This window comes from Thermobia domestica, chromosome 6 (assembly GCF_964235325.1).
Source record: "Thermobia domestica chromosome 6, izTheDome1.hap1.1, whole genome shotgun sequence".
In the NCBI taxonomy this organism is placed as follows: domain Eukaryota; kingdom Metazoa; phylum Arthropoda; class Insecta; order Zygentoma; family Lepismatidae; genus Thermobia; species Thermobia domestica.
The window spans coordinates 230,595,391-230,622,526 of NC_137459.1; the positions used below are offsets into that span (position 1 = coordinate 230,595,391).

General features: G+C 37.0%; 1 protein-coding gene across 6 annotated transcripts in view; it reads right to left on the reverse strand.

Annotated features, from left to right (window-relative positions):
* Positions 1-27,136, reverse strand: part of LOC145688428 (TATA box-binding protein-associated factor RNA polymerase I subunit B-like) — a 321,407-nt gene that overhangs the window by 118,041 nt on the left and 176,230 nt on the right. For 3 of the 6 annotated variants that reach the window (XM_081762649.1, XM_081762646.1, XM_081762644.1), the window contains exons 5-6: positions 21,366-21,481; positions 9,102-9,284 (exon numbers count right to left, since the gene is read on the reverse strand). The exons of 1 other annotated variant lie outside the window; for it this stretch is intronic. In XM_081762649.1, the coding sequence (XP_081618775.1) occupies positions 9,102-9,284; positions 21,366-21,481 (299 nt within the window). The remainder of the gene's footprint in view (positions 1-9,101; positions 9,285-21,365; positions 21,482-27,136) is intronic. 2 more of the 6 variants (XM_081762647.1, XM_081762645.1) reach the window with 2 other exon arrangements.

The window sequence follows — 27,136 nt, forward strand, 5'->3', positions numbered from 1 at the left end:
ACACCCGGAGATTTGTTTTTCTTTAATTTCTTTATAGCGGTTTCTACTTATATTCGGTTGGGTTCTGGAATATACGGTTCTGCGGTGTGTATCTCCTTTTCTCCACGAACACTAGTTTTTGGTTGCGTGTTAAGCAAATCGTCAAATAAATCTTTCCATTTATTTAAGATGCTATCCGTGTCAGTGAGAACTGTACCGTCAGATTACTTTAATATATAAGCACGAGGTTGATAGCCTTTCTTAAATTCGTTGCTTCCCTTATACATGTCCCGTATGTTTTTATTTTTACTATTGTCTTTAAGTTCCTTAATTTTAGCTTTCAGAAAATCGCGTTTCTTTGTTCTAAAAGTTTTGGAAGTTTCCCGCCTGATATCTGCGAAATTTTGTGTAGTCATTTCATTCGGATTTTGTAGCCAGCGTAATTTTGCCTGTTTTCTCTTCTCTGCTAGTTTTATGCATTCCTGGTCGAACCATGGTTTGTTCCTACGTATTTCCGCGTGTCCCAATTTTTCTTTTGCTGAAATTTTAATGCTATCTCTAATTTCAATTAAGGTATCCTCAACACTAGTGCACTCCGAATCTTCTAAAGCCGAAAATCTATTCGAAACTTCAATCTGGTATTCCTCTCTTACCTGGCTCTCTTCTAATTTCTTTAAATTGAATCTCTCCGTTTTCGGACAATGAATATTACCTTTATTCAACGATAACCTCTCTCGTATTATCGCTGCTACCAGGTAGTGGTCAGTGTCACAATCAGCCCCTCTAAACGACCGGACATCAATTATGCTAGATTGCCTTTTTCTATCTACTAAAACGTGATCAATTTGATTATATGTGTTTTCCCGTCTGGTGATGTCCAAGTGTATTTATGAACGTCGCGATGGGGGAATTTTGTACTCTTCACGATTAGGTTTTTGGATGTTGCAAAGTTCACGAGTCTAACACCGTTGTCATATTAACGCTTTTTGTGAACACAACAACTGTCGTAACTTTAAGCGGATGGAGATTAAACTTGGCACAAACATTAATTGTTGAAATATCTTGGATGAATACGTTAACCATAATAATCAGATGTAAATGTTCAAAATGGCGGCAGTTCAAACTTTTAAAAAGTTCCAAAGAACCAAATTTGGCCCAAAAATGGGTATTCACAATGTTTGAGTGACTTTTCCTCTTTTATTGAAATATTGGTGTGGAGGGATTTATCTGCTTTTATTGAAGTATTGGATCCGATTAGTCACTTAAAGAAGGTTCACGTCCTTTCGCTACGGCCAGTCTCAGGTTTTGGGAGGGGAATATTTTCCTATTGGAACAATACGATTGTTAGTGATGATGTGAAGTTACACATTGAAAGTGAAGTAACTTGTGAAACGTTTTATTTGAAAGAATAGTATAATAAATATGCTTTCCGCTAACACAGAAAGCTATAAATCAAGTATTTGATGTTCGAGAGCGTAAATGGCGAGGAGTATAATTTAATTTCTTTCTTAGTAACACATTGCATTGGAAATAGTGATAAGCAACATTAGTGATAAGTAAAATAATAATAATAATCACTAAAAGGTGTTGTTTATGGCAACTCCGTATCTTCCTCAATTCTTTATCAAACGTAATGGTTGAAACGCCATATCTCCGTTATAGGAAAAATATTAATAATTTATATCTAGAGAACGGGAGGTGGTAGAAGAATGAGAGCAACATTGGACACTATGCACTCATAAGGCCCATCGAAAAAACAAGTGTCAAGGCGCTATCCCCCCCCCCCAACTTGATTAAAAAGTAAACAAATGAAAATAAGCGATTTCAATCCAAATAATAATGAAGAGCGTCCTTCGGGGCATCGTCATGTGGAGTCATGCGGCCACAGTAGAGCCCTCCACAGGCAAAATGTCGATAATTGATATCGAGAGCAGGAGGTGGTAGAGGGATAGGACCAACGTTGGGCACTGTGGACCCATAAGGCGCATGAAAAAAATATGAGGGGTACGCCAGCCCCCTTGCTTATTTTCACATATTAATATTAAATTATATTGTGCGAAATTTACACATGGGTCAGCTAATAATAGTTATTATTATTATTATTATTATTATTATTATTATTATTATTATTATTATTATTATTATTATTATACTATTGAACTTGCACGGCGAAATTACTGTATAATACGATATCATTTCTGTAATTTTACTCCATTGTATTTTATTTAGTTTATTAATGGGCACTAAATTGTCTCCAGATCATCGAATAAATTAACTTCGGCATGCACTTTGGAGGAAATATCATTACAGGAACATTACCGGTTCGTTCCAAACATCAAGGCTGAACTTAGGAACATTTAGCTTATGATGTTGCATGAGAAGATAATGTAGGGGTGAAGTGCTGAACTTATGAGTAATACAGCTAATCAATACAGCTTCAAATCCTTTTCTAGTTATTTTATTTTCAAAGCAATCGTGAAGAATCAAAGGGTGACTTCTCATACTAAGTGAGCAATCCTTAAGAAAGTGGGCGCAAACACTTGTATCGTGATAGAGACGATTTACGCATGTTAATTGGGAAAGGGCAAGGAAATTACTAGGATATTCGAAACACTTCGTTCATCTGCAGTATGTAATTTTTAATTTATCGTTGTAAGAAAAAAACACCACACCATTTGTTAAACTAAATTTGGCTAGCGCAGTCGGTGGAATATGATGGTCTCTATAGTAGGCACATTTCTGAAGAAGTTTGCATATTGTAGAGACTCACATGTGTGAAATTCGGAAAAATTTCGTTTTATCGATCACCGCCCTCTGATTCATACCCCTGATTGAATATACTTGCTTCCTCAGTTTCATTGTATCATTTCTCTATTAAATGTTAGTGGAAATTTTACCAAGTTTTCACTTAACATCTCAAACGAGAAATACGCTCTCTTTCACCGCCTCTCTCGTGCTGTATGCATTATTAAAAAATAATTCTACTTGTAGTGGATTCGAACTTACGTCCTTTGTATTTTCAATCTAGCGTCTTAGCCACTACATCTAGAATATGAGAATTAAATCGATACAGAGAAAGCGGAGAAAAAGAAAGTAGAAATTGTTGAAGTGGGAATATAAAATACAAATGCGAACATATATTCCAACAACTAAACGTTTTCGAAGCAACGATCTTCGTGTAGTGGTTAAGGCGCTAATTACAAATCCAAAGGCCGGTGGTTCGAATTGCTCCAAGGAGTATATATATATATTATTTTTTAAAAAATAATGCATAGAACACATGAGAGGTGGTGAAAGAGAGCGTATTATCCGTTTAATACGTTAAGTGAAAAAGAGTTAAAATTTTCGGTGAAATTTATTAGAGAAGTGAAACTATGAAAACGAGGAAGCAGATATATTTCATCAGGGGTATGTATCAGAGGGTGGTAATCTCAAAAACTGCAAATTTTCCCGAATTTCGCACATGTGAGTCTCTACGATAGGCAAATTTCTTCAGAAATGTGCCTATCGCAGAGACCATCTTGCCAGAAATGCCGTAAAATTTCTATGCAATTTTGCCCTTTTGTCTATCACCACCTCTGAAACGGAAAGAGAGAGAGAGATGTTCCCGGAACTGGGAGTGAGGTGCTTCCATTCAAATCAACGAGTTGACAAATAAACGCTTACATAATGAGAACGCGGAATACAAACAACTATAAAACATCAAAGTGATAATTGCAAGCATTATCATCTAAGGTTCCGGAACCGTGACGGTCAATGAAACATGACCCGATGTCGGACGTCGAGAAATAATTTGATAATGAAATGAAAACAGAACTTTAGAAAAGAAATTATTATGATGCACTAGACGCAACATGATTGCCTGTTTCTTCTCCTCATGTTAAATTGTCTCATTTTAGCGATGCGAGACGAAGCCTGTGTCTCGTCTCGTGGCTATCCCAGTGTCATCTCGTGTTTCCGAAACGAGACAAATTGTTATCTAGTCTCCTTTCGTCTAATTTTCTTTCGTAAACCTTATAATAATAGAAGTAAAATTGGAAGCCATGCGACTTCGAAATGTAACGAAGTTTACAAGTAAGAATTGATAATCGGACAAGAGAGGGCTATGGAATGCTTTCGAGACATTTAAAACGCGATGAGTCCAGACAAGGAAAACGAGACGAGTCAGACGCTTTGTCTCGTCTCGTCTCGTCTCGGATTTAACAAATCCTATATTGTCTCGCCCATGCTGAATTGGAAACCTCTCACTAGAATTGAAGTGAGTCTTGTGTCAAGTGAGACATGTGGGTAAAGATGTGTAAGTCGATTAGTGGTCGAGGGTCAACAGGATGTGAACCTACTGCAATCCACCACCCACCGTGACCCACCATAAACCAGCGATCCACCATAACCTACAGACTCACTACGACCCACCGACACACTCTGCTTAGTGCATTGTATATAGCATCCTCTGAACAGTGGTGAATTTGTCTACATTTTACATTTAGAGTCTCTATTTTCTTTTTTTTTCTTTTTTGGCATTTTTTTCTATTTACTTACCTGAGATGACTATATCTTACAAGGAAAAAGCAGACTTTGTTAAATGAACTTTCGCGAGGTAGCAGTACATATTTAAAGTGTTAATATTACAAACTGGGAGAGCGCAATAACCAGAAATAGCCTAGAAAATGCGTCTTAAAGTTTCGACTCGAAGTTATATGATACGACACCTAAAATTACAAAGTGACGGTGTGGCAGTGTGTGGAGTATTCACGATTCACGCGGAAAGAATCGCTAGTTCGATTCCCGCTCGAGTCAACTTGTTTTTGCTTTTACCAATAAAGTAGTCATTTATAACTACAATAAAATATTAATTCACCATATGTTTATAATGCATGAAACAATAGGAATTTTTAAATCAGTTGTAAAAATTTCGGGCCTTATGCAGAGTCTTTCTGACGCGTTGTTAGTGCCATACTAAAGAGTTCGACTAATATATATTTCCTGCAGTAGTTGGGCTTTTAGTATGACGCTAATGATAAGGCAAAACGACTCTCATTAGGCGGTTCAATGTTTCATATGAACTAGATACAAATATAAGCTATTTCGTAAAGTCGTTAAATGAAAAATGTTCTTGACGATTCGTGTCTATATCTGTGGACAGAGTTCGAATTGCAATGGGGATAATTCGGAAATCCCCTTTGGCTATAGCATTCATCCAGTATTCCCTAGCGTATTTCCCCCTCACCCCCCTTGCAATTCGCACACTGTCCACAGATATAGACACGAAACTTCGGACACAACGACTGTGGTAACCGTAATACAGCTAGTGATATCAATATATTTATGAACTAGGTTATATTTTGTATCTAGTTCACATAAAACATTGAAAAGTTTAACAACTGATTTGAAAATTATTATCGTTTAGAATATATGAACATATAGTAAATTAATATTTTACTTGTAGTTATAAATGACTACTTTATTGGTAAAAAGCAAAAAAAGTTCTCGAGCAGAAATCGAACGCTGGACCCTTTACACGGGAGTCGTGAATGCTCTACACTCTGCCACATCGCCACTTGATAATGTTAGGCATCGTACCATATATACGGCGAGTCGAAACATTAAGACGCTTTTCTACGCTATTTCTGGCTATTGCGCTCTCCCAGTTTAAATGCGCACTACTACCTCATTAGTGCACTAAGTTCATTTAACAAAGTCTGCCTTGCCCTTGTTAGATATACTCATTTCAGGTAAGTAAATAGAAACAAATGCAAAAGAAGAAGAAGAAAATGGAGATCCTAAAAGTAAAATGTAGACAAATTCACCACTCTTCAGAGGGTGCTATATACAATGCACTAAGCAGAGTGTGTCGGTGTGTCGTAGTGGGTATGTAGGTTATGGTGGGTCGCTTGCTTATGGTGGGTCACGGCGAATGGTGAGTTGCAGTGGGTCACGTCCTGTTGACCCACGGCCCACGATCTACTTCATCTCTGGTGAGAGGCTTCCAATTCAGAATGGGCGAGACAATATAGGCTTTGTTAAATCCGAGACGAGAAGAGACAAAGCGTCTGTCTCGTCTCGTTTTCCTAGACGAGACTGACAGGTCCTTGTCTAGACTCGTCGCGTTTTAAATGTCTTGAAAGCATTTCATAGCCCTCTCTTGTCTGATTATCAATTCTAACTTGTAAACTTCGTTACATTAGGAAGCCGCATGGCTTTCAATTTTACTTCTATTATTATGAGGTTTACGAAAGAAAATTAGACGAAAGGAGACTAGATAACAATTTGTCTCGTTTCGGAAACACGAGATGACACCGGGATAGCCACGAAACCAGTGGCGGATCTAGAAGGTAAAAACTGGGGGCTGCCTGAATTTAGATTATGATAAGTATATCATGAACTTACTATAAATTTTCAAAACTATATAAATAGCTTAAATTATTTTCGTCAATCTAAAAGTGGGGGGCCTAGGCCCCCGCCCCCGAGCTAGATCCGCCACTGCACAAGACGAAACACAGGCTTTTTCTCGCCTCTCTAGAACGAGACATTTTTACATGACGAGACGAAGCAGGCAACCACGTTGTGTCTAGCACATCATAACCATTCTTTTTTATAAAATTCTGTTTTCATCTCATTATCAAGTTATTTCTCGAAATCCGACCTCGGATCATCATCTTTTCATTGACCGTCATTGTTTCCTTCACTAACTTGTGTTCATAATTGTAATTTTTAGAAAAATCATTCTATTTTCTACGGTTTTCATTCCACGGTCAGTCTACGGTTTTCATTCTACCACTTGTGAAGTGGAATTAACATATGATACGTTATAATGGTGTTGTGAATGTTTGTTATGTGTCTAATTGTTTGAAACCAGTGTATATTTATACAATCGATATTGTGTGGGGTTAATTGCATTCATCTATTACTACTTAACCGTCTACGTATGGTATATCTATAACTGTAGTGTTTTACGTTTCCCTTCGTAGAACAAAGTTGTTTGAAGGCTCTGGATTAAGTGTAATGGAATTGTATAATAGTCTAGGCATGTAACTTTGATGGGGAAATGGAAGTTAGAACTACAGCATGAAGTGTGGAAAGAGGGATCTTTCTTTTTTTCCCTTGAAATGTCTGTAATGCATTGCTTGTTCCGTTCACTGTATGGCTACCTGTCCTCGCTGCTTCCTTCAGGCGTTATTCAGCGTGCCTCGGTGGCTAGCCTCTGCATAGCAAAACTCACGAGTGTAATATGTATGATTCACTGTGTAACGCAGTGTTGCAATAACTTCGCTTTGTCGTTAACAAATATAGTGCATTTGCTGTCTTGAATATCAATAAAACTGGTTGTGAAAAAAATAACTGAATACGAATCTGCTAAAAGTCTACTTATATAGTTTAATATTGTAGTCTCAATATGATCCCTCATCCCAAAACTTGTGATTGTTTTCACAGGACACATTTGGGGAGAGGGGGAGTTGTGTAAGTCACAATATTTTGGCATTAGGGATATTAGTGATATGTTGTTCGGATCTTGGAATCTTAGGTGATAATGCTTGTAATTATTACTTTGCTGTTTATGGCTGATTGTATTCGGCATTCATATTATGTAAGCGTCTATTTGTTATCTCGTTGATTTGAATAGAAGCACCACACTCTCACTTCCGGGAGCATCTCTCTCTCTCTCTCTCTCTGCAATACGCAGCACATTTCTGAAGAAATTGGCCTATCGTAGAGACTCACATGGGCGAAATTCGGGAAAATTTCCAGTTTTTGCGGTCACCACCCTCTGATACAACCCCTGATTAAATATACTTGCTTCCTCATTTTCATTGTCTCACTTCTCTAATAAATTTCACCGAAATTTTTAACTCGTTTTCACTTTACATATTAAACGGGCAATACGCTCTCTTTTACCACCTTTCATGTGCTGTATGCATTATTTAAATAAATAAAAATATACTACTTGGAGCAGATTCGAACCGCCGTTCTTTGGATTTGTAATCTAGCGCCTTAACCACTACACCAAGATCGTTGCTTGGTAAACGCTTAGTTGTTGACATATTTGTTGTATTTGTATTTTATGTTGCCACTTCGACAATTTTTACTCTTTTTTCTCCGTTTAGCAGCTGTTTCTGGCTTTCTCTTTCGGTGTCGCCCTTTATTTACACTATGCACTATTCGTATTCACAGCTTGTGCCACTCTGCAATGTCGTATTCAGATTAGACTTTTCTTCTTGTCCCTCAGTAAACATTTGATTGATTTAATTCTCATACTCTCCATGGATGGAGCGCAGGAATGCCAGACTCAAAAAACAGGTGTACATTTACTTTCTTGACAGATAATAGATATTGTACTTATAGGTTAAATTTACTTAAAGATTATTGACAAAAAAGGAATAAGTTACGGGAAAGGATAAACATGTACACAAATATACAGTCATTTCTTCAATTTATGATAAATATAAATTACCATGATCATATGATTCCACGACACAGATTTCCCATGTATAGTTGCAATATATATGTGTATACAAAAGAAAAATTGGAATATGGACTTTTTGAAATATAATAAATCAAAAATAATAAAATAGATTAAATACATATATGGAATATGAATATGATGATACAATTACTAACTGTTTCGGTCCATTTCGCACTTCCTGAAATCACGATACTTCACTAACCACCAAAATACGAAACAGCAGTGACTGACTTTCTTGCTTCTAAGGACAAGACGTGGTATCGATATGGAATCGAGGCGCTAAAAACAAGGTGACTACAGACAGTCCATCACGAGAGGCTATACTTTGAATATTAGCCTGCATTCATTGTATTGTAATGAATATAGATATGTTGGTACCAGAATACTGCAAAAGTTATGACTCATCCTTGTAATAAATTGGGGGGGAAAAAATGCGACCAAAAATTCGGAAACCAAATTGTTCTTGTTTCTTTTACGGACAGATATGTCGTGCTAAACAAAGAAAATTATAAGAAAATATCATTTTAAGTTAAATCACCAATAAATACAAAAAAAGGAGTCATTATATGTTGCATAGTTCACACAAATATAATATTTCAAACATTAATTTTGAAAGTAACAAATGAAGATGTTAATGCTAAAAATCAAGTGACAAGCCTACCGAAGCAAATCACTTAGTTGAATGTCATCCCCTATCAACCGTACACCCAAGAATACCAGAGCCAGTAATCGTAACCGAGTAATTTTCTTTGGATTGGTCACTCTAACTTTTCGCAGTGCTTCGTACTTGGAAGATGTACTGTCTTCATAATTCCTTATGAATTCTTCTGCATCGCTAGTGAATCTGTAAATATAAAATATCCTAGATCTGTAATAATAAGTATGTCTATCTATCTATCTATATATATATATAGCTATATCTATCTATCTATCTTTATATATATATATATATATATATATATATATATATATATATATATATACACACATTAAAGGCACAACGTGAGATTATTATATCAGCGTCTCGGGTATGTCACATTTGTTAACTTTAAATAAACTGGAGAAGATGATTCAACATTCCCATGCAATTCAATGCAATGACATAAATCAAATAAGCTTCCTCTGCCATCTGCAGGATATTTCCGGAATTAAACCACCTACATACTATTTTGTGGTTCAATCCCAGAATTCACTCAATTTCACCGGAAGTGGCACTTATAATTGTCTGCCCGAGTCGCTCATACGTTTTAAATTTACATATTAAACGAAAAGTGCCAATACTACACTCGTTATTCAGTGTTCCAAGCTAAGGACGCTACTATATCACAAACGTATTTTCACAAATACATTTCGGAGCACTCTACAACAAATAATAGACGAACGGACGGAACAACGCACATCCAAAGCACTTTAGAATCGAATATTGTGACCATTATATGACCCATCTAGAAGAAATAGAAACAAAACTACAATGGATTGGAAACTTGACTCTTTTCAAAAGACTTTATTTGAAAACACAGCTTAAATGCATATCGCATCCAACACGTAGATTGTTTTTGATGGGCGTGAAGATCGTAATTCCATTTAGGTGAACTTGGTATCTCAAACCGTTCTGGAGATGTGAGAACCATTATTCACGTTCGCAACACTACTTAGATTATGGAACTGCGAGTATCCGAAACTACTGCTACAGAAATAATTGCTATGTTGTTATAGAAGCAAAGGAAAGCAAGAATTATTTTAAACATTTCTCATCAATACGTCATTTTAAACAGTATAGCAACCTATACCCATCTTTTTCATATTTCGGAATGGTTTGAAAAATCACATTTCTGTAAACGATTACGATCTTTACATCTATTGAAAACCATCTATGATTTGATGTGATACTTATCTAGGCAGTTTTTTTGAAATAATGCCTTTCGGAAAAAGTAAAAGTTCTAATCGTTTATGATCTTCTTCATATTTATTCGAAATGTCACATCCTAACCCTAGTATTCGACACTTGACATCTTGGATGCGAGGCTCATATTTAGGTAAGTGCTATTCTGTGCTCGAGCACAGGGCGGCAGAATTTAGGGAGCGGAAAAATTTTGGCATTCTTTCATTAAGATTCACAATAAAGAATAATTAAAACTAGCAAAACACAGAGTCCCGCGCAAGCGCGAGAAAATATGTCAATGTGTTTAATTTGCTCTAATTACAGTAGTTACAAATTAGCTAGCTTATCTGATTATTTCTTAAAAAATCATCTTCTCCCACCTCCACCCCAAGGGGTGAGGATGAACTTGAACGTCATGAAAACTGATACCCATAAACTCAGCGACCTCAAAAACTATGAATTCAACACTAATATCTGTCGTTTTCGATTACTTTTAAAATCTCGCCCCCTCCTTGGGAAGTTTAGTTTAACCTTGAAGAGGAATTGGATTAAAACTGTATCTGTTCATCTCAGCGACCCCGAAATTTATAAATTCAACTCTAGTACTGGTCGTTTCCGATTATTTTTAAAATACCCCATGCTATTCTTATGGGGACTTTGCACACCCATATTTCAGCTAAGGTGTGGCCTAGGGACCTGGAACAGATCATTTGGATCATTTCTCTGAAAGATTTAAAATATACTAAAATTCCATGTTTCTATCATTATGGTTCACGATTTGAAAAGCGCTACAGACAGACAGCTTATTGTATTATTAATATAGATGCTATTAAACCATTACTGACGGAGCTTTCTCGTGGATAAGCGGTTAGCGTACGTGACTTTGGCGTGGGAGACCGGGGTTCGATTCACGGCGGGAGCTCATGTGGTTCGGATTCCATATTAGTCAGTAGGTCCACGTCTCATATAGCCTCGTTGCTGAAAGGGACGCTAAACTAACATCAACTAAACTCAACCCATTACTGACGGTGAATAATGTAAACTTTTTTTTTAACTTTAGTAAGAATTTATTGACGGAATTTTTTAAACTTACATAAATTTAATTACTAGGTATTAACATTATAAGTTGTATAACAATCAAATTGTAACGAAAGAATTGACATTTCTTTTTTTAATTTAAACAATTTACATATTTTCGATCAAAATTTGTTGAACAGAGAATATGTATTTATATAATATATAAATTACACAATATTGGAGTAATGAGCTATGTTAGTCTTTTCCTGGACACACTAATTTCATAATAATTTACTACATTCACTTTTCTGTTAAATATAGTATTCCTTTCGAAATTAAGCTGAAAAACATGTAGAAGATTTAAAAGTAGAGATCTGACTACCGATTAAGTACATAAAATGCGATTTGAACATAATACCATATTTTCTTTAAAACCTTAGTATTGGTGCAGTTTTACAACAGGGCATCATACTAGGACTACCTAAGATATTCTTGATTGTAATAATTTTAAAAAAACATTAATTTTAAAATTTTAACAATAACTGATAATCGATTTCGATATCATTGATAAGTGGATCTTCATTTTTATGACAAATTCACTATAGAATGTCACACAAATGTTAATTTCCTTACTCATTGTTGTCTAGTATGTTCTTTAACTTGTAAATCGAACATTTTTTTATCAAAATATTTTGGCATTTATTTTGAATAAAAAAATTCATCCATTTTGTGTGTGAATGGGAATGAATTTAAAACACTTATTGCGTTGCCTCTTTGAATGGCAAGGCTTAACCGTTGGAACAGGAAATGTTTGCTTCTAGGGTCCTCTGATTTATTAATTAAAGCTGACCCCAAATTTGTTAAAAATTTACTTGTTTCTTTACTAAAAACACCCATGGTTTCAGTAGCAAAAGCAATGAAAAAATTATCTTTTAATTTGGAATATTTTGAATGCTTTCGTTTACTAGCTGCCTCGGCTGCACTTCATGCTTCCTCGCTGGTTAATGTTATTATGAGGGTGCGAAAGAGTTTACGCATGTAACATCCCACACTAGACTTTGGCCTCTTTTCCAGGGAATTAAAGTAATTCCGTCTGGTCTTTTGCCATCATCCCGTAACATTCCTGTTGGTTCTAAAATGCTAGGAATGTCTATGCTGGAATGTCTAGAGTTCGCTTTAATATTTGGTTTAATTATCCGTGGCGTGAAAATCTCCCACTGCTTCTAATGCAACTTAAAGCATGAAGACCTTTAGCATCCATTTGATTCTGACATACATACGTGAATTCATGACAAATATTTATGCCAAGGCGTAAGGCTACACATATTTGAAGATATTATTTTCCATAAATGTTCCTATGGTTTTTGAGGGTGTAGCTTGCTACCATGCTCCGGACTCTTTCTTGTGAAGCGCTTTAAGACGGGCAGTATCAATAGGATTTTCTGAAACTATTTCCCTTTCTGTTATCTGATTTAATAATATTTCATCCCATTTCCTTTGTACTCCTTTTGTCTCTGGAATTACGTTATAAGTGTCTTTCCATATTTATGGTGCCTCTGTCAAATGAGCAATTTTCACTTCATCAACTGTGTTATGTAAAATGTTGGAGACGAGTGAAACTGCTCCATGGCACGAGGACAAAAAAGCTGGAAAGCTTAAATCAGATACTTTTCGTATGCTTAAACCACCTAGTCGTATGGGTAAACTTACTTGCCTCCACTGATTTTCGTTTAATGTATAATTAATAATTGATTCTAAACCCATTTTCAGTAAGTTGTCTAGCTGAAGGACAACATATGGCCTGGTCCACGTTGGAGTGGTGCGTAGAAAATATGTCAGTTTTGGAGTGCCTAAACAGTTTTTTTTAGAAGAAAGTAAGCTATATGTGCAGGCAACTGTTTCAATTTGTCCATTATTATTTTCATACTATTTAAATGTTCTTCAAAATTATGAACATAGCCATCTTCGTGGAGTGGCGTCCCTAGTAATGACAACTCATGGGTTTGTATTATCCGTATTCCAGGCAACAATGTCTGAAACTTGGCTTCAGTGACAGGATCAACTTTTCCCGATATGAAGAATAATTCACACTTGCATGGATTTACTTGTAAACTTATCTTTTCAGATTCATTGATTAAAGTAGTTAGATCCTGTATTACCGTTTCTGGTAAACCTCCCAAAGTTCCATCATCTAGGTAAAACAAGTTCAATTCTGAAGAAAAACTGAGCACTATTGGATGGATGGCCAAACTAAAAATCATCGGACCTGTAGGATCACCCTGTTGACATCCTACCTGCGACGTAATTGTTTTGTCTCCATAAAATAATAGGGTTGGATTAGCATAGCTTTCCCACAAATATGGATATAATTTGGGTACAACCAGCTTCACTTCTTTCAATATAGAATCCCTTTCGACCGAGATAAAAGCGTTTTTGTAATCGATTTTTAAGATCACCTTGTTTGTATTTTCGTTGGTTTTGATATATATCCTAGTGGCATGTACGATTGCCTCATTTCCTTTTTGGTTGCGAAGCCTAGCTGATGAGGTTTTAAATGAATATTGCATTTGCTATAAACTAATGATACAGCTAACTTAGAACACAATCTTCTGAGAACACATCCTACTGCAATGGGCCTAATTCCACCATCTTTTTTGTTAGTGCACACAAATTAGCTCCAAAAAGAAATTTGCATACATTCTGATCTACTTTTCCATTTAAAATTAGATTTACCAGTTTCGTGATCGAATTAAGTAAAATATATGCTGAATCACCAGCGGATTTAGAAGTTAAGTCCTTTAGATGTTGTGGTGTCAGTCTATCTATTCCTGACGCAGAACCACTGGGGAAACTACGAATTGCCTTTAAAACCATGTCAGAATTAACTTTTATGAATGAATCTACTTCTTCAGGAGGGTCTGGCATTTCAAGCATCCTGGATGGAGTGGGATGTTTGGTTTAGAGAATGCTGTACGTTTCTTCGTCTATAGGAGCTAAACTATCGTCTGAAGCTAACAATCTTAGCGCCCCTCTTGTATCGAACTCAAATATTTTGGATATTATTCTATTCGTTACATCCGGTTTTTTTTTTTTTTTTTTTTTTTTTTTTTTTTTTCCTGGAAGAGACAAGGGGTCTGTAGAAGTGATTTCGTTTAATAATTTTTGTTACTGAAACTGAGCTTCTATTTTTGGGGAGACATACATTACAAAATGAGAAAGTGGATAAGTTTTTCCATGAGGAAAAATCATTCTTGTTAATACAATCATCTATTTTAAATGCCAGTTTGCCTGCGACAACATTACGTGCTCCTTTTTGGGATTCTTTTTATCACCCACGTTATTGATTTTAACCTTGTGAGTTCTTGTACAAAATCTTCGGTATTTGTTTGATGCTCCTGTATAGCATGTTTCCTTGCCCTGTGTATATTTAGCCCTTTTTTGGTTGGAAATGCTTTTCCGCACTCCAAACATATTTGATGCTCGGTATTACTTAAAGGGATGTGCTGGAAAAAGTCTATTTGATTCAAATTGTTCTCCATTTATAATACTAACGTACAAAATATAGCCGTTACTTTTTCTCCCACTGTTGAGAGATTATAAAGAAAAACTCGTAACGTTCACTAATGAAATAGAAATCACATTTTTATTTTTTACACTAAAACCACTGAACCAAGTTAAAAACGAATTTCACAGAAGAAATCTACAAGACACTCTGCAGATTCTACACCAATTCAAAACTCCAACCACATCCGGTTCCTCACTTATTAGAAAATCTCACAGGAGAACGCTTCTAAACCCGCACCAGACTACAACAATATAACAATATAACAATGTAAACAATTATTTTTCTAAACAGTTATCACCAATAATTATTGGTGTCTCACAGTGACGTCCACCAATGGATGTCAGCAAATCCCATCTCCACAGGAGAAAACAGTTTCTTTGCAAATACTTTGGGAAGAGCTTTTTTTTATTATTATTATTTGGGTAATCTAACATGAGAAAACGCATACAGGAGACAAATATATATATATATATATATATATATTTCTTTTTTTGCAAGTACTTTATTAAGTTGTTTAATTATTCAAGTAACTTAAAATATGAGAAAAGAAAATACATACAGGAGAAAAAGTTTATTTGCAAATATTTTGGAAAGAGCTTCTCTTATTCGCTCGAGTAGCTTAAAAACATATGAAAGAATCCACACTCATTATGTAAACTAATATAATCTTTTACATATAAAGTCTTATAGAATGCTATTTACTAAATTTACTGTAATATTTAGTTATGTGACAAGTTCAAAATAAACAGTCAAAAATACTGCCTATTTTTTTTTTTTTTTTTCCATATTTTACTATTATAATGACAAGAGTAAATATTTAATTCAATCATAATTCAAGTGAAATTTTGAAATATAAAAATGACATAACGGCTGATTCAGAATTAATAAAATGCATTTTCTCCGGACAGTAAATTAAAACCTACACGAATAAATTACATGCCAGTATTGAAATAATGTGTCTCCAATGGATGAGGGTTAAGCTCGTTGTCTTGTAATCAAGGGATCCCAGGTTCGATTTCCGGTGGGGACACAAGTGATTAGGATCCCAAGTTAAGCTGTAGGTCCCGTCCTCACTACATCATCACCATCCCATGGAAGGCAATGACAAACTACCATGGGTTCACCCTGCCCAGGGACCTTCGGGTCAAGCACCTACCTTCGCGTGGAATACCACATCATAATCATCATTAAAAGAATTAGGCCATTTAAAATTACGTTATAACTTTTGTAACTTGTAATAGCTAAACTGCTGCTCAACAAGAGCTGGTATGTTTGCAAAATCACGACTTGTTTCTTTGTTTGAGACATAAGTTTCTGCGGGGTGGGGACGGCAAATTATTCAGAGCACAGGGGCGCACAATGTATAAATATGGGTCTGGGTAGAAAGAAGATGGCACTCCAAGTCAGAAGGTACTGGCTTGTTTTCTTGATTCACAAAAGCATAACTATTCCTAATATTGAAAGGAGCGTGGCTATCTGCATATGTTTTTCACCTTTCATGTGACTTGGTACCGCTTGCCATCCTACGTTACCCACCGAAAAGACGACCTGGTAAATATTGCAGCAAGCAGAAAATTTGTCACGTGGTACACCCCGAATCTATTATAAAGAATTACCTAACAACCAGGAAAGATGAAACGTGGTCTTGGGATACTCAGAAACTGATATGCTTGTTATCTGCACAGAAACACTCGATACAACGAACACCACACTCTTCAGTTTGGATCATTCCTCTGCAACTTGAACAACCACACTAAACCAGCAGAAAGTTGTTACTATGCAGTTCATCCCTCCCCTTCTCCACGGCCTTTATACATAACAATATGCTATGAATAAAAGCCTGGTTGCGATTGCATTAAATATTTTTCTTTTGATGCATTCCCCGTCTCGATCCACTGCATAAATCAACTTGCATTTGCTATTTGTGTTCCTTTTGCTTTTGGTGCGAGCGCTTCGGAGTTTGATTCGCGGTGGAAACACTCGGTCGAAAATATGTAAAAGCTTTTTCAGGCCAAGCGTATTGTGAGAGTTTTTGTTGATTGTTTTTTTCATTTATACCAGGCAAATGACCGGGATGATAGACACATCCGAGGCCGCTTCCTTCCTTTCAAATTTCTTTCTTCCTTTCCCCTTCCTCTGATAACGTTCTCGCCGAGGGACATAATCTCTCATACGTGATGGACTTAAGGCCGTACATGCCAATAATGCTCATAAATATTTATAAAAAAATAAATAGTTATTTTCCTTTTTTGGAACACAAACAGATTTTGTGTTTAGTCTAGGCGTTTATGCATTGTTAAGTTTCTAAGAAATGAAAATGTTGAACTAAAACACGTAAATAATGAAACACAAACGTAGACATAATACACGAAGCATGCACTAACTCTCAAGTTCCTATTTATTCATTTGGATTTTATTAAAATATAATGTCTTTACTACTTTGTATTCACTATTAGGTTTGCACACTAGGGTATTTACAAAATTGTGTTTTCCAGCAACGAATACTATCGCGAAAGTAAACTAAATTTTCATGTCAGAAAGCGAGAAGAGAAGTAACTTATTCCTCAGAAAAAATAAAATGTCCCGTAAAATTATTTACACAGATGAAAGAAGACAATCATTGCAAATTCGTAGCATCAACAATTCCCGAAGGCTTCTTACTGTTATTGACAGGCGAAAACTAATTTGTTACCACTTATATTTCACATTAAAGCATTCGTTTAAAGTCCCACAAACGAGATAGTAATTACTGACTTTAAGAGAAAAACGAATGTACATAGGGGAGAAACAAAAGAACTCCGAAGAAACCAGCCAACTCGGTGTTTATTTACCACAAAACCCATATCACACCCATGGTTTGAATGCAAGAAATCTGGCGACAGAAGTATACGCTCTACCGACTACACCATCGAATTTATGTTTAAGTAAGTATCAACATGTACAAACCCAAAAATTTGAAGTATGATCGATTGCTTGGATCAGTTTCTTTTATTTAGTGTAATACGTGATCAATGTGGGAATTAGATAATTTATATTGGGGGGGGGGGGATAAAATTAGGCCAACAGGATGTAGAGTCTGAAGGTACAATAATTCAAAATGAAACAATAATGCCTTACCGCCCACACATAAACATGACATGGCATCGGTAATAAATAAGGGATTTATTAATTCAATAAATCTACCGACAATAACTATGTACTGTATATGCATATTTTTTTGACATGCACACACCACACCTAACCTTTCTGAATGTGTACTCACTTTTGTGCTCGTAGCTCTTTAAGGTTTATTTACTTAATAATTTGGCAGAGTGATAGCCATGGTCACAAGCATATGTTAATTATTCCGCTCATATTGAAATCTTCCACTTTGCATTATTACACACAGCCTTGCGGAAGAAAGCCTACAGACTGAAACATAAGTCGGTTAATACCCCTGTAGCACACGAACGGCTTGGTGTTCACCTTAGTTCATGGTATATGGTGTTCGGGTGGGTAATGGACCATATTGCACGCCATGGTTGCCTGGCGGCCATCTTGGATCCAATTTTGAATTTTTAAATGTGAAGTGGGGCATGTGCGGTATCATTTGACACGAGCTCGATCTCAGGCAGCTATGTGCTGTCGTTCTTGAGGAAGGCACACTGCACGGCGCCTCTACCAATCCGCATGGACTCGCAACAGCATGTCAGGGTCAACGGTTTCACAACATTGCAGAATTTGTTGCATCAGATAGTGGATATCACAGATGGGTTCTTGATAAAACAGGTTCTTCAGATGGCCCCAGAGGGAGAAGTCGAGCGGCGGAAGACCTGGGGATTGTGGTAGCCACTCTATCGGTCCCCATCGCCCTTCCCAATGTCCCGGAAATTGTCTATCGAACCATTGGCATGAACATAACGCATAATGAGGTGGAGCCTTGTCTTGCTGGAAAAAGGACGGAAAATCACCGTTCTCATTCAAAAGAGCAAAGAACACATCATACTCAAGCAGATCACGATATTTCTCACCAGTCAGGATGAAGTACGTTCCAATAATGCGCGTCTCCTAGATTAGACACCACACTATCACGTTTTCCCAACCCATCTCTTTGCTGTCTTGGCGCCAACCTGGTTTGTGTCATTCCAGTATATATGATTTTGTTTATTGACCTCTCCGTGGACGAAAAAGAATGCCTTATTACTGAAAAGAACACGTTGTGGGAACATGGGGTGCTCCTCACACCTTTCTGTGGCCCATTCAACAAACTCCACTGTCCTGTCTGGATGATCCTCTGTTAACCGCTGCTGGAGTTGCAGCTTGTATTTGTGCCACTTATTCAAATGCATCACCCGTACCACTGATAGCTGACTGATTCCTGTTATGGATGCCACAAGACCAGAACTGCGTTTTGGGCTTTTCACAACAGCAGCCAACACTTCTGTCGCCTTGTCGTCAGCAGTAGAGGTCCGTGGGTGTCCAGATAAATCGTTGACCTGCACCGAGCACGTCTCATGGAACTTATTCAACAACTTGAACACTCAACGTGTGAGATGTTCTGTTCTCTCACTCTGGGTGGGATGCATTAAACTCAGCCGCAATGAACCTGGTATATCGTCCACCGTTCTTCTCCACAATCTCGATTCGTTCTGGGATTGTTAGTGACATCTTACATCACCTGAAACAGAGAAACCATGTTGTAGTGCCAAATGTTCACCTCTTGTGACGCAATAGCTTATTAACCAATAGCGGTAGGTGAAAATGGACTGCACCACTATTTTCCTGAGATTGAGCTCGAGTCAAATGATACCACACATACCCCTTTCACATTTAAAAACCAAAAGTTGGATCCAAGATGGCCGCCATGGCAACCGTCTCGTGCAATATGGTCCATTACCCACCCGAACAACATATACCATGAACTGAGTCTGAATGCCAAGCCGTTCGTGTGCACAGGAGTATTAACCGACTTATGCCTCACCCTGTATTTTAGTATTATGAAAACACTTAAATTATCAGTTAAACCGGACTTACTTAAAAAAAAAAAAAATCTACGTATTAGCCTATCATACGAGAAATGGATTATTGTTGGTTCCCATTTCTGATATCAAAGTCAAATCGAAGGTCTAATGTTTAAAAATTTCGAACTTGCACTTCTACTCTTCGCTAATGCTGCACTCTTCACGATTTTTTTCAAATATCGATTCCGTGATGGAGCTCAGGAAGTCAACACTTACAATTATTTTACTGTTAGGTTACAGCTAAGTTGATTCACTATGTGCTACGTTATCAAACGAAGTATAAACATTACATTGAAGTTCTCCAGACAGCATTATTGGCGTGGACAGCAAACTGTAAGCGAAAAGAAAGATGGAAAACTGAAGGGTTAACTTTAAAAAGACCGCTCCACTTGAAGTGTTTAGACAGACACGGACAATCACACGGAGAATAAGTCGTATCAGTAAATGCTGAAACAAATCTTCAATTATGGGTTTACCTTCAGAAACGTGTCTGCTCACTACGGACGCATTCCCAGCATGTACGTTAACATTAGCCAAGAGAGAATATATAACTCAGATTTTGAGTACAGTTTCTAAAATTCATTTCTGTAAACTGTAAAAGGCAGTGATGCCCAGGCAATAATAGTTCGCTTAAGTTCTATTAAGTCTGCTTGTTGTATTTATTGCATATTATGAATATTTTGCAAACTTGCAAACTAAAATGAAATACAACAAAAATTAAAACAAGATTATAATCGGTACAAATGTACGGGATGAATATGACACGTCCGACTTCCGCAAAGTATGGTGGAAGAAGCTATTTGTTTAGTTCTACTTGGCCTACCACTAAGAGCATTTATAATCCATATGTGATTTTCTTATGCTCAATTAGTACATTCAGATTCACGAACAACGACGAACTGAACAACACGAGGATACGTTTGCAAGTAACAACTGTAGTCATAATAATATAATTCAACTAGGCAACGACGAAAATGATGAGGAAATTAGAAATTACCAAAACTGAATGGTTTACATCGCTCATTTCAAAATACGCCTAGCAGATTAAACTTATAAGAAATGACAAAAATCAGTGAAATTTGGCATTGTACTAAGCATGGTATGGGGGGGGGGAGGGCGAAAGCGAGCATCCCCGGTGGGGATACTTTAGTTGATTACTTTGGGGGCGGGAACAAAATGTGATTTAGGGGGAAAATCCTCCTCATCCCCCCGGTAATTCGCACCCTGTACGTGATAATAAACCATCGGTAACAAGGAATCTGTTTGCATCCCTAGTTTCAAAACCTAAGGTATTTAGCGAGAAACAAGATATAGAATAGCAATATAGGAATATGATGGAGATCTGATTTACGAGTTTTTCTTTTACAGTAAAGGTATGAAGGTGTAAAGCCGCTGCTGTGATTTTAACTTGACATTTTGAAAAATACATTGTATTAAGATAGATAATTCTCCAACACTTACTGAGCAGATGAGAGATCGACGGTTGCAAAGTTTCTAGAACAGTCTCTTTTGTCTTCATTATTAATGTATTCTGGCTTTCCGTATGTTTCCTCTTGAATTGCTTTGAATAGTTCAGCCTAAAAGTAAATAAATACATTATACATATGGTTGGTTGGTTGGTAGGTTGGTTGGTTGGTAGGTTGGTTGGTTGGTTGGTTGGTTGGTTGGTAGGTAGGTAGGTAGGTAGGTAGGTAGGTAAACAGGTAGGTAGGTAGGTAAATAGGTAGGTAGGTAGGTAGGTAGGTAGATAGACAGACAGACAGATAGATAGATAGATAGAGTTACCATAATAATGGAAACACCTGAAAAAGTGCGACTTACCAGATTAACATGTGGCGCTGGACTACCATTCGCTCTCACAAAAGCTCTGATGCGACATGGAATGGAGTCATAGTGATCGTGAATGATAACTTGTGGAACATTACATCATTCCGCGTGTAGCGCATCACTCTGTTCTGTGAAAGAGAATGAAGGCGGAAATTTCCCCCGGATTCGTGTTTTCAAAACGGATCTGAACAGATGTTCAAGTCCACGGATTGAGTGGGCCAGGGAAGTTGCCTCACTTTATCCCGACTCTTTCTCAATCCAGGCTACAAACATTTCAGGTTTATAAATGGTCGTACTATCATTTTGAAACATGTCATCATTGCACGGAAACATCTGGATCATAAATTGCACATAACCCTCTAAAATTTTGACATAATCACGAGTACTGACACGATCGGTAACCTTCAGCACAGGTTAAACTGAAAACCAGGATACTGAAGCCCACAACAATGTATCTCATGGTTGGGTGAAAAAATTGTTGATCAAACACCTTCTTTGGGTGTTCGACACACATAAACATAACCTCTGCATTGAAATAAGGTGAACAATGACTCATCCGAGTATATCACATTTTCCAGTCATCAGCGATCCATATTGCAAATTCGAGTCTTCTTTGGCGTCGTGCTAAAGCGTAATGGTCCCTTATCAGCGGTTGAGCCCGTGCAATCTTTTACACCATTTGGGGTAGCAGAGCGTGGTTAATGCAGTGAAACATAGCAGTAGATGAAGTTTAATATATTTAACATAATATATGTTATAAAGAAAACTACTACAAAATCCTACATGGAACACCAAAAGCATCAACACCAACACAAACTTTGTCTCTCTCCTACCTCCGCCATTTGTCCTCTCTGAACTAGTCTCGAACATATGACGATCGCATGCCGACCATCAATTTATTCTTTTCACTTCAACACTTCCTCCAAAAGAATAAATTGACTTTTTTTTTTTTTTTAACATACAAACACCCATACTCTGACGGAGTATGATAAATTTGTACTTTTCAACCGGCTTTGTTAACATATCAGCAATTTGTTCTTCAGATTCAATATATAACACTTGCACTTTCTTTTCTTCACAACACTGACACACAAAACACTGTTTGATTTCAATGTGCTTGCTTCGTTTATGAAATTCGGGATTTTTTGCGAGTTTTATGGTACTAACGTTATCCACTCTGATTGCTCTCAACTCACTTAATAATCTTGATAATCAAAAAATTTCTTTCGTTGTCTCTGATGAGCTACAAATTCAGCTTCATTTGTTGATAGATCTACAGTTGGCTGAAGCTTGCTTTTCCACGAAACTGCTGCACCAGCAAAAATAATCAGTACGCCACTGGTAGATCTTCTGCTTTTAACATCACCTGCGTAATCAGCGTCACTGTACCCATACAGAATTGAATCTTCCTCATTGCTTCTTTTGTATAAAATGCCATAGTTTGAGGTTCCCTTTAGATAATGTAAAATTTTCTTTAATTCTTTCCAATCCGCTTCGCTGGGTTTCTGCATCACTCTAGCAGCTTTTGAAACTAAGAATGCTATATCAGGTCGCGTGGTAACCATCGAATAGCTTAGAGAAATTAAGACTTCTCTATATTTTGTTGGGTTTTCCAATAGTTTACTATCACTAACTTGATTGCGATCACACGGTACACCAACGGGATTTGGAAGAGATTAAGGAAACGTTGGAGAATTCTTCTTATGTACGCTAATTGGTGAATAAAAATTCCTTAATCTCTTCTTTCGATTTGTATTCCTAAGTAGGAGTTTGGAATACCGGCTGTGATTTTAAAATTCTTTTGTAATTCGCTTAGAAGTGTTTCAATTTATTTCTTATCTGAACCTACAAGTGGTCCATCATCTACAAACCAAGTAACAAAAAACTTTCGACCACTTTGTTTCGAATAAACAAACACGGGTCAGATGTGCTCACCAATAATCCTTGTTTCTTTAGAAAATCTGTAAATTTCTTATTCCAGCATCTTGGGGCCTGTTTTAAACCGTACAAGCTACGATTTAGTTTACACACTTTGTCAGTACCGTCTTCAAAACCTTTTGGCTGTGACATGTACACCTCGTCTTCGATGTCACCATATAAGAACGCAGGCTTTACATCAAAATTGTAAACAAGCAAATTTTCTTTTGCTGCAACTGCGAAGAGAGTTCTTATAGTTTCATAACGCACCACAGGACTAGATCTTTAATCGAAATCAATACCTTTTTCTTGAACATAATCCCTTGCAACAAGTTTTGCACGAAAACGAGCTACTGTCCCATCATCATTTAGCTTTGTGCGATAAACCCACCGATTATGAATTATTTTCCCATTGTTAGGTCGTTCAACTAAATACCACGTTTTATTTTCATTAAGGGCATCTACCTCTTCTTCCATAGCTGAAATGCATTTAGATTTATCATCCGAATTAATCGCTTGCTCAAAAGTAACAGGATCATCAGCGCTACTTAATGCAGAATATGCAACACCAATAATAATAATAATAAAAAAAAAAAAGAAAAAATCACCACTTGTCATCCAGCTGGGCTGTTTCTTTTCTCTTCGAATTCGCTGATATGACGTATTGTCTGTTGATTCATTTGTCTGGCCTTCACTTTGTGTACACAAGTTGCTGTCACGTACAACTTCGCCTTCAAGGTCACTCGCACTAGAGATTGGCTTCTCTTCGTCTTCCTCCTTAAGTGGCATCTGTACTTCTGGGAAGTTAGCGTGTTGGGTTTCTTTCCCCACGCGTTCTACATCACTCAGCTACTCTGCTTTAAACAATACGTCATGGGATTTTATCACTTTATTTAAAGAAGGTACATACACTTGATACCCATCGTATCGGTTCAAGTATCCGACCATATAACCAAAGACACTTTTATTGTCAAATTTCTTACGGAATTGTTTCGGAATGTGAACAAAACATTTTGTTCCGAACACTTTTAGATGTTTCAAACTACGTAACTTAGTATTATTCCATAATTCACTTGGTGATTTACCTGCGATACGAGTTGAACCTGTGTAATTCAACAAGTAAACAGCCGTATCACAAGCCTGGGGCCACAGCTTTTTACTCAATCTGCTACACGATAACATTGACCTGGCAAGTTCAACAATAGACTGATTTTCCCTCTCTGCAATGCCGTTCTGCTCGGGTGAATACGGTGCAGCTATGACAAGCAAAATACCTTTATCTTGAACTGTATTTCTCACTTCACTGTTATTAAATTCTGTTCCACCATCACAACACAACAATGTAACTTTGTGACTTGCGTTTTCCGCTTCGTTCAGAAATATTTTAAGGAATTTGCTGACCTCACTTTTGTGTAATGTAGAAAATTCTAAATTTACTGAAATCGTCTTTAAACACACAAAGTACCTTTCACCATTGCACGAAAACTGAGACATAGGTCTATTTACATGAACGTTCATCACTTCGCCGACTACTTTTGGTCTGTCAACTCTAGATTTATATGACTTTCTATGTGACTTTCCTAACGCGCAACCATCACAACAGTCTTCTTTCTCTGGTGACTTTACGGGTATATTCATACTTTAGAGTAGTTCCTTGACATGGCGTTTACTTTAGTGTCCTAGTCTCTCATGCCATAATTACAAGCTATTTTCGCAAGTTGCAACATTTACTACTGCTGGGATTGCTGGTTTCACGACACGAAAGTTCACCACGTAAGCTTCGGATTTCCACGGACCCGTTGCTACGATTTCATTGTTCTTCCGAATGATAACACTGTCATATTTAATACAGACACTATTTTTGTTTTACTGCGCTGTGCACTGAAAACAAGTTTCTTGCCAATGCTGGTATATACCATACATTATTCATATGAGCATCTGTCCATTTTCCATTCACATACGCTTTGATGTTAATGCGACTGGACCCTAATGCTGATATTTTCTTATTGTCTGCTACCGTGACTGGTATAGGGTTCTCAAAAGGTGTGTATGTGACAATATATAATGCAGTGGATGATGCAGTGGTCACTGTGGTTAATGCAGTGAAAGATAGCAGTGGATGAAGTTTAATATATTTAACATAATATATGCTATAAAGAAAACTACTACAAAATCCTATATATTATTCGTCATATGCCAACTAACACCTGAATCACAAATAAAATCGTCTGTACTGCACTCACTTGAAACAGTAAATGCTAAACTTTTGTTCACTGCTGTGCTTGCTTGAGGTGAATCACTTTTGAACTTAACGTTTTTCTTAAACACTGGGACCCCTTATAATGCCCGTACATTCCACATTTATATCAGTGTATTTGGTCCTTTCTTGATTTTCCACGATTTTCTACCGAATTTGCATTCGATACCGGTTTCACTTTCCGCATATTTTTAGTTCCGTTTTGAGTTCTGGCTGAAAAAGCCCTGAAGTCCGAATTTGCATCATTACTTTGTAAAAGCTTTTCCATAGTGCAAAGTTTTTCCACTAAACACTGTAGTCCATTTAGTTTTGTCCATAGCCTCCCACACATTTATAAATTCTTGAAATTCCGATCCCACTGTTGATAGCAACTGTCCGTGTAATAACTCAACCGGAACATCATGTGAACCTTGCGCGCGCAATTCGGTATTCATATCTGCAAACAGCTTTTCAACTTTTGCTGCATAGGCGGCAATTGAAACATGCGGTTTCCGCCTAATGTTGAAAAATTCTGACATCAGGAGACTTAATCTTTGAGCACTTGATTGTTTGTAAAAGCTGACTAGCTTGTCCCAGAAGTCTTTTGCGTTAGTGTAAATTAAAATATAGTTCGCCACTTGTGGTGTTAATGAACTCACAATTAACGAAGCTGCTTTTGCATTTTCCCGACACCATTCCGCGTGCCTTTGTTTTTCAATTGCACTACTATGACTTTTCAATTCAGGACAAGGACACGTACCGTCTATATATTTCGATAAATTGTATTGGGTAAACATCATTTTGAGTTCCCACTTACATTTATTCCATGTTTCGGGTCCACTGAGTTTATCAATTTTCACTTTGAGTTCGGCCATGTTGCTGCTTTTACACACACGAGAGGAAATGTCCGGCACAGATTCACTAGAAGAATTCGAAGCTTCTCTTCACACTGAATCTTCTTCTCTAATGCTCTGGAACAAAAGATGAATACTTCTGCTTCCTCCTTTTCCTTACAACCAAAGTTCCTTTTCTGTGTTCCTTTTAAGCCACCACTTTATTTCATGCTTGGAATTTTACAACTTCAGTCTCTTGTACGGGCCTGGGCCCATAACCTTTTACAGCATTTAGGGTAGCAGAGCGTAGTTAATGCAATGAAAGATAGTAGTGGATGAAGTTTAATATATTTAACATAATATATGCTATAAAGAAAACTACTACAAAATCCTATATGGAACACAAGAAGCATCAACAG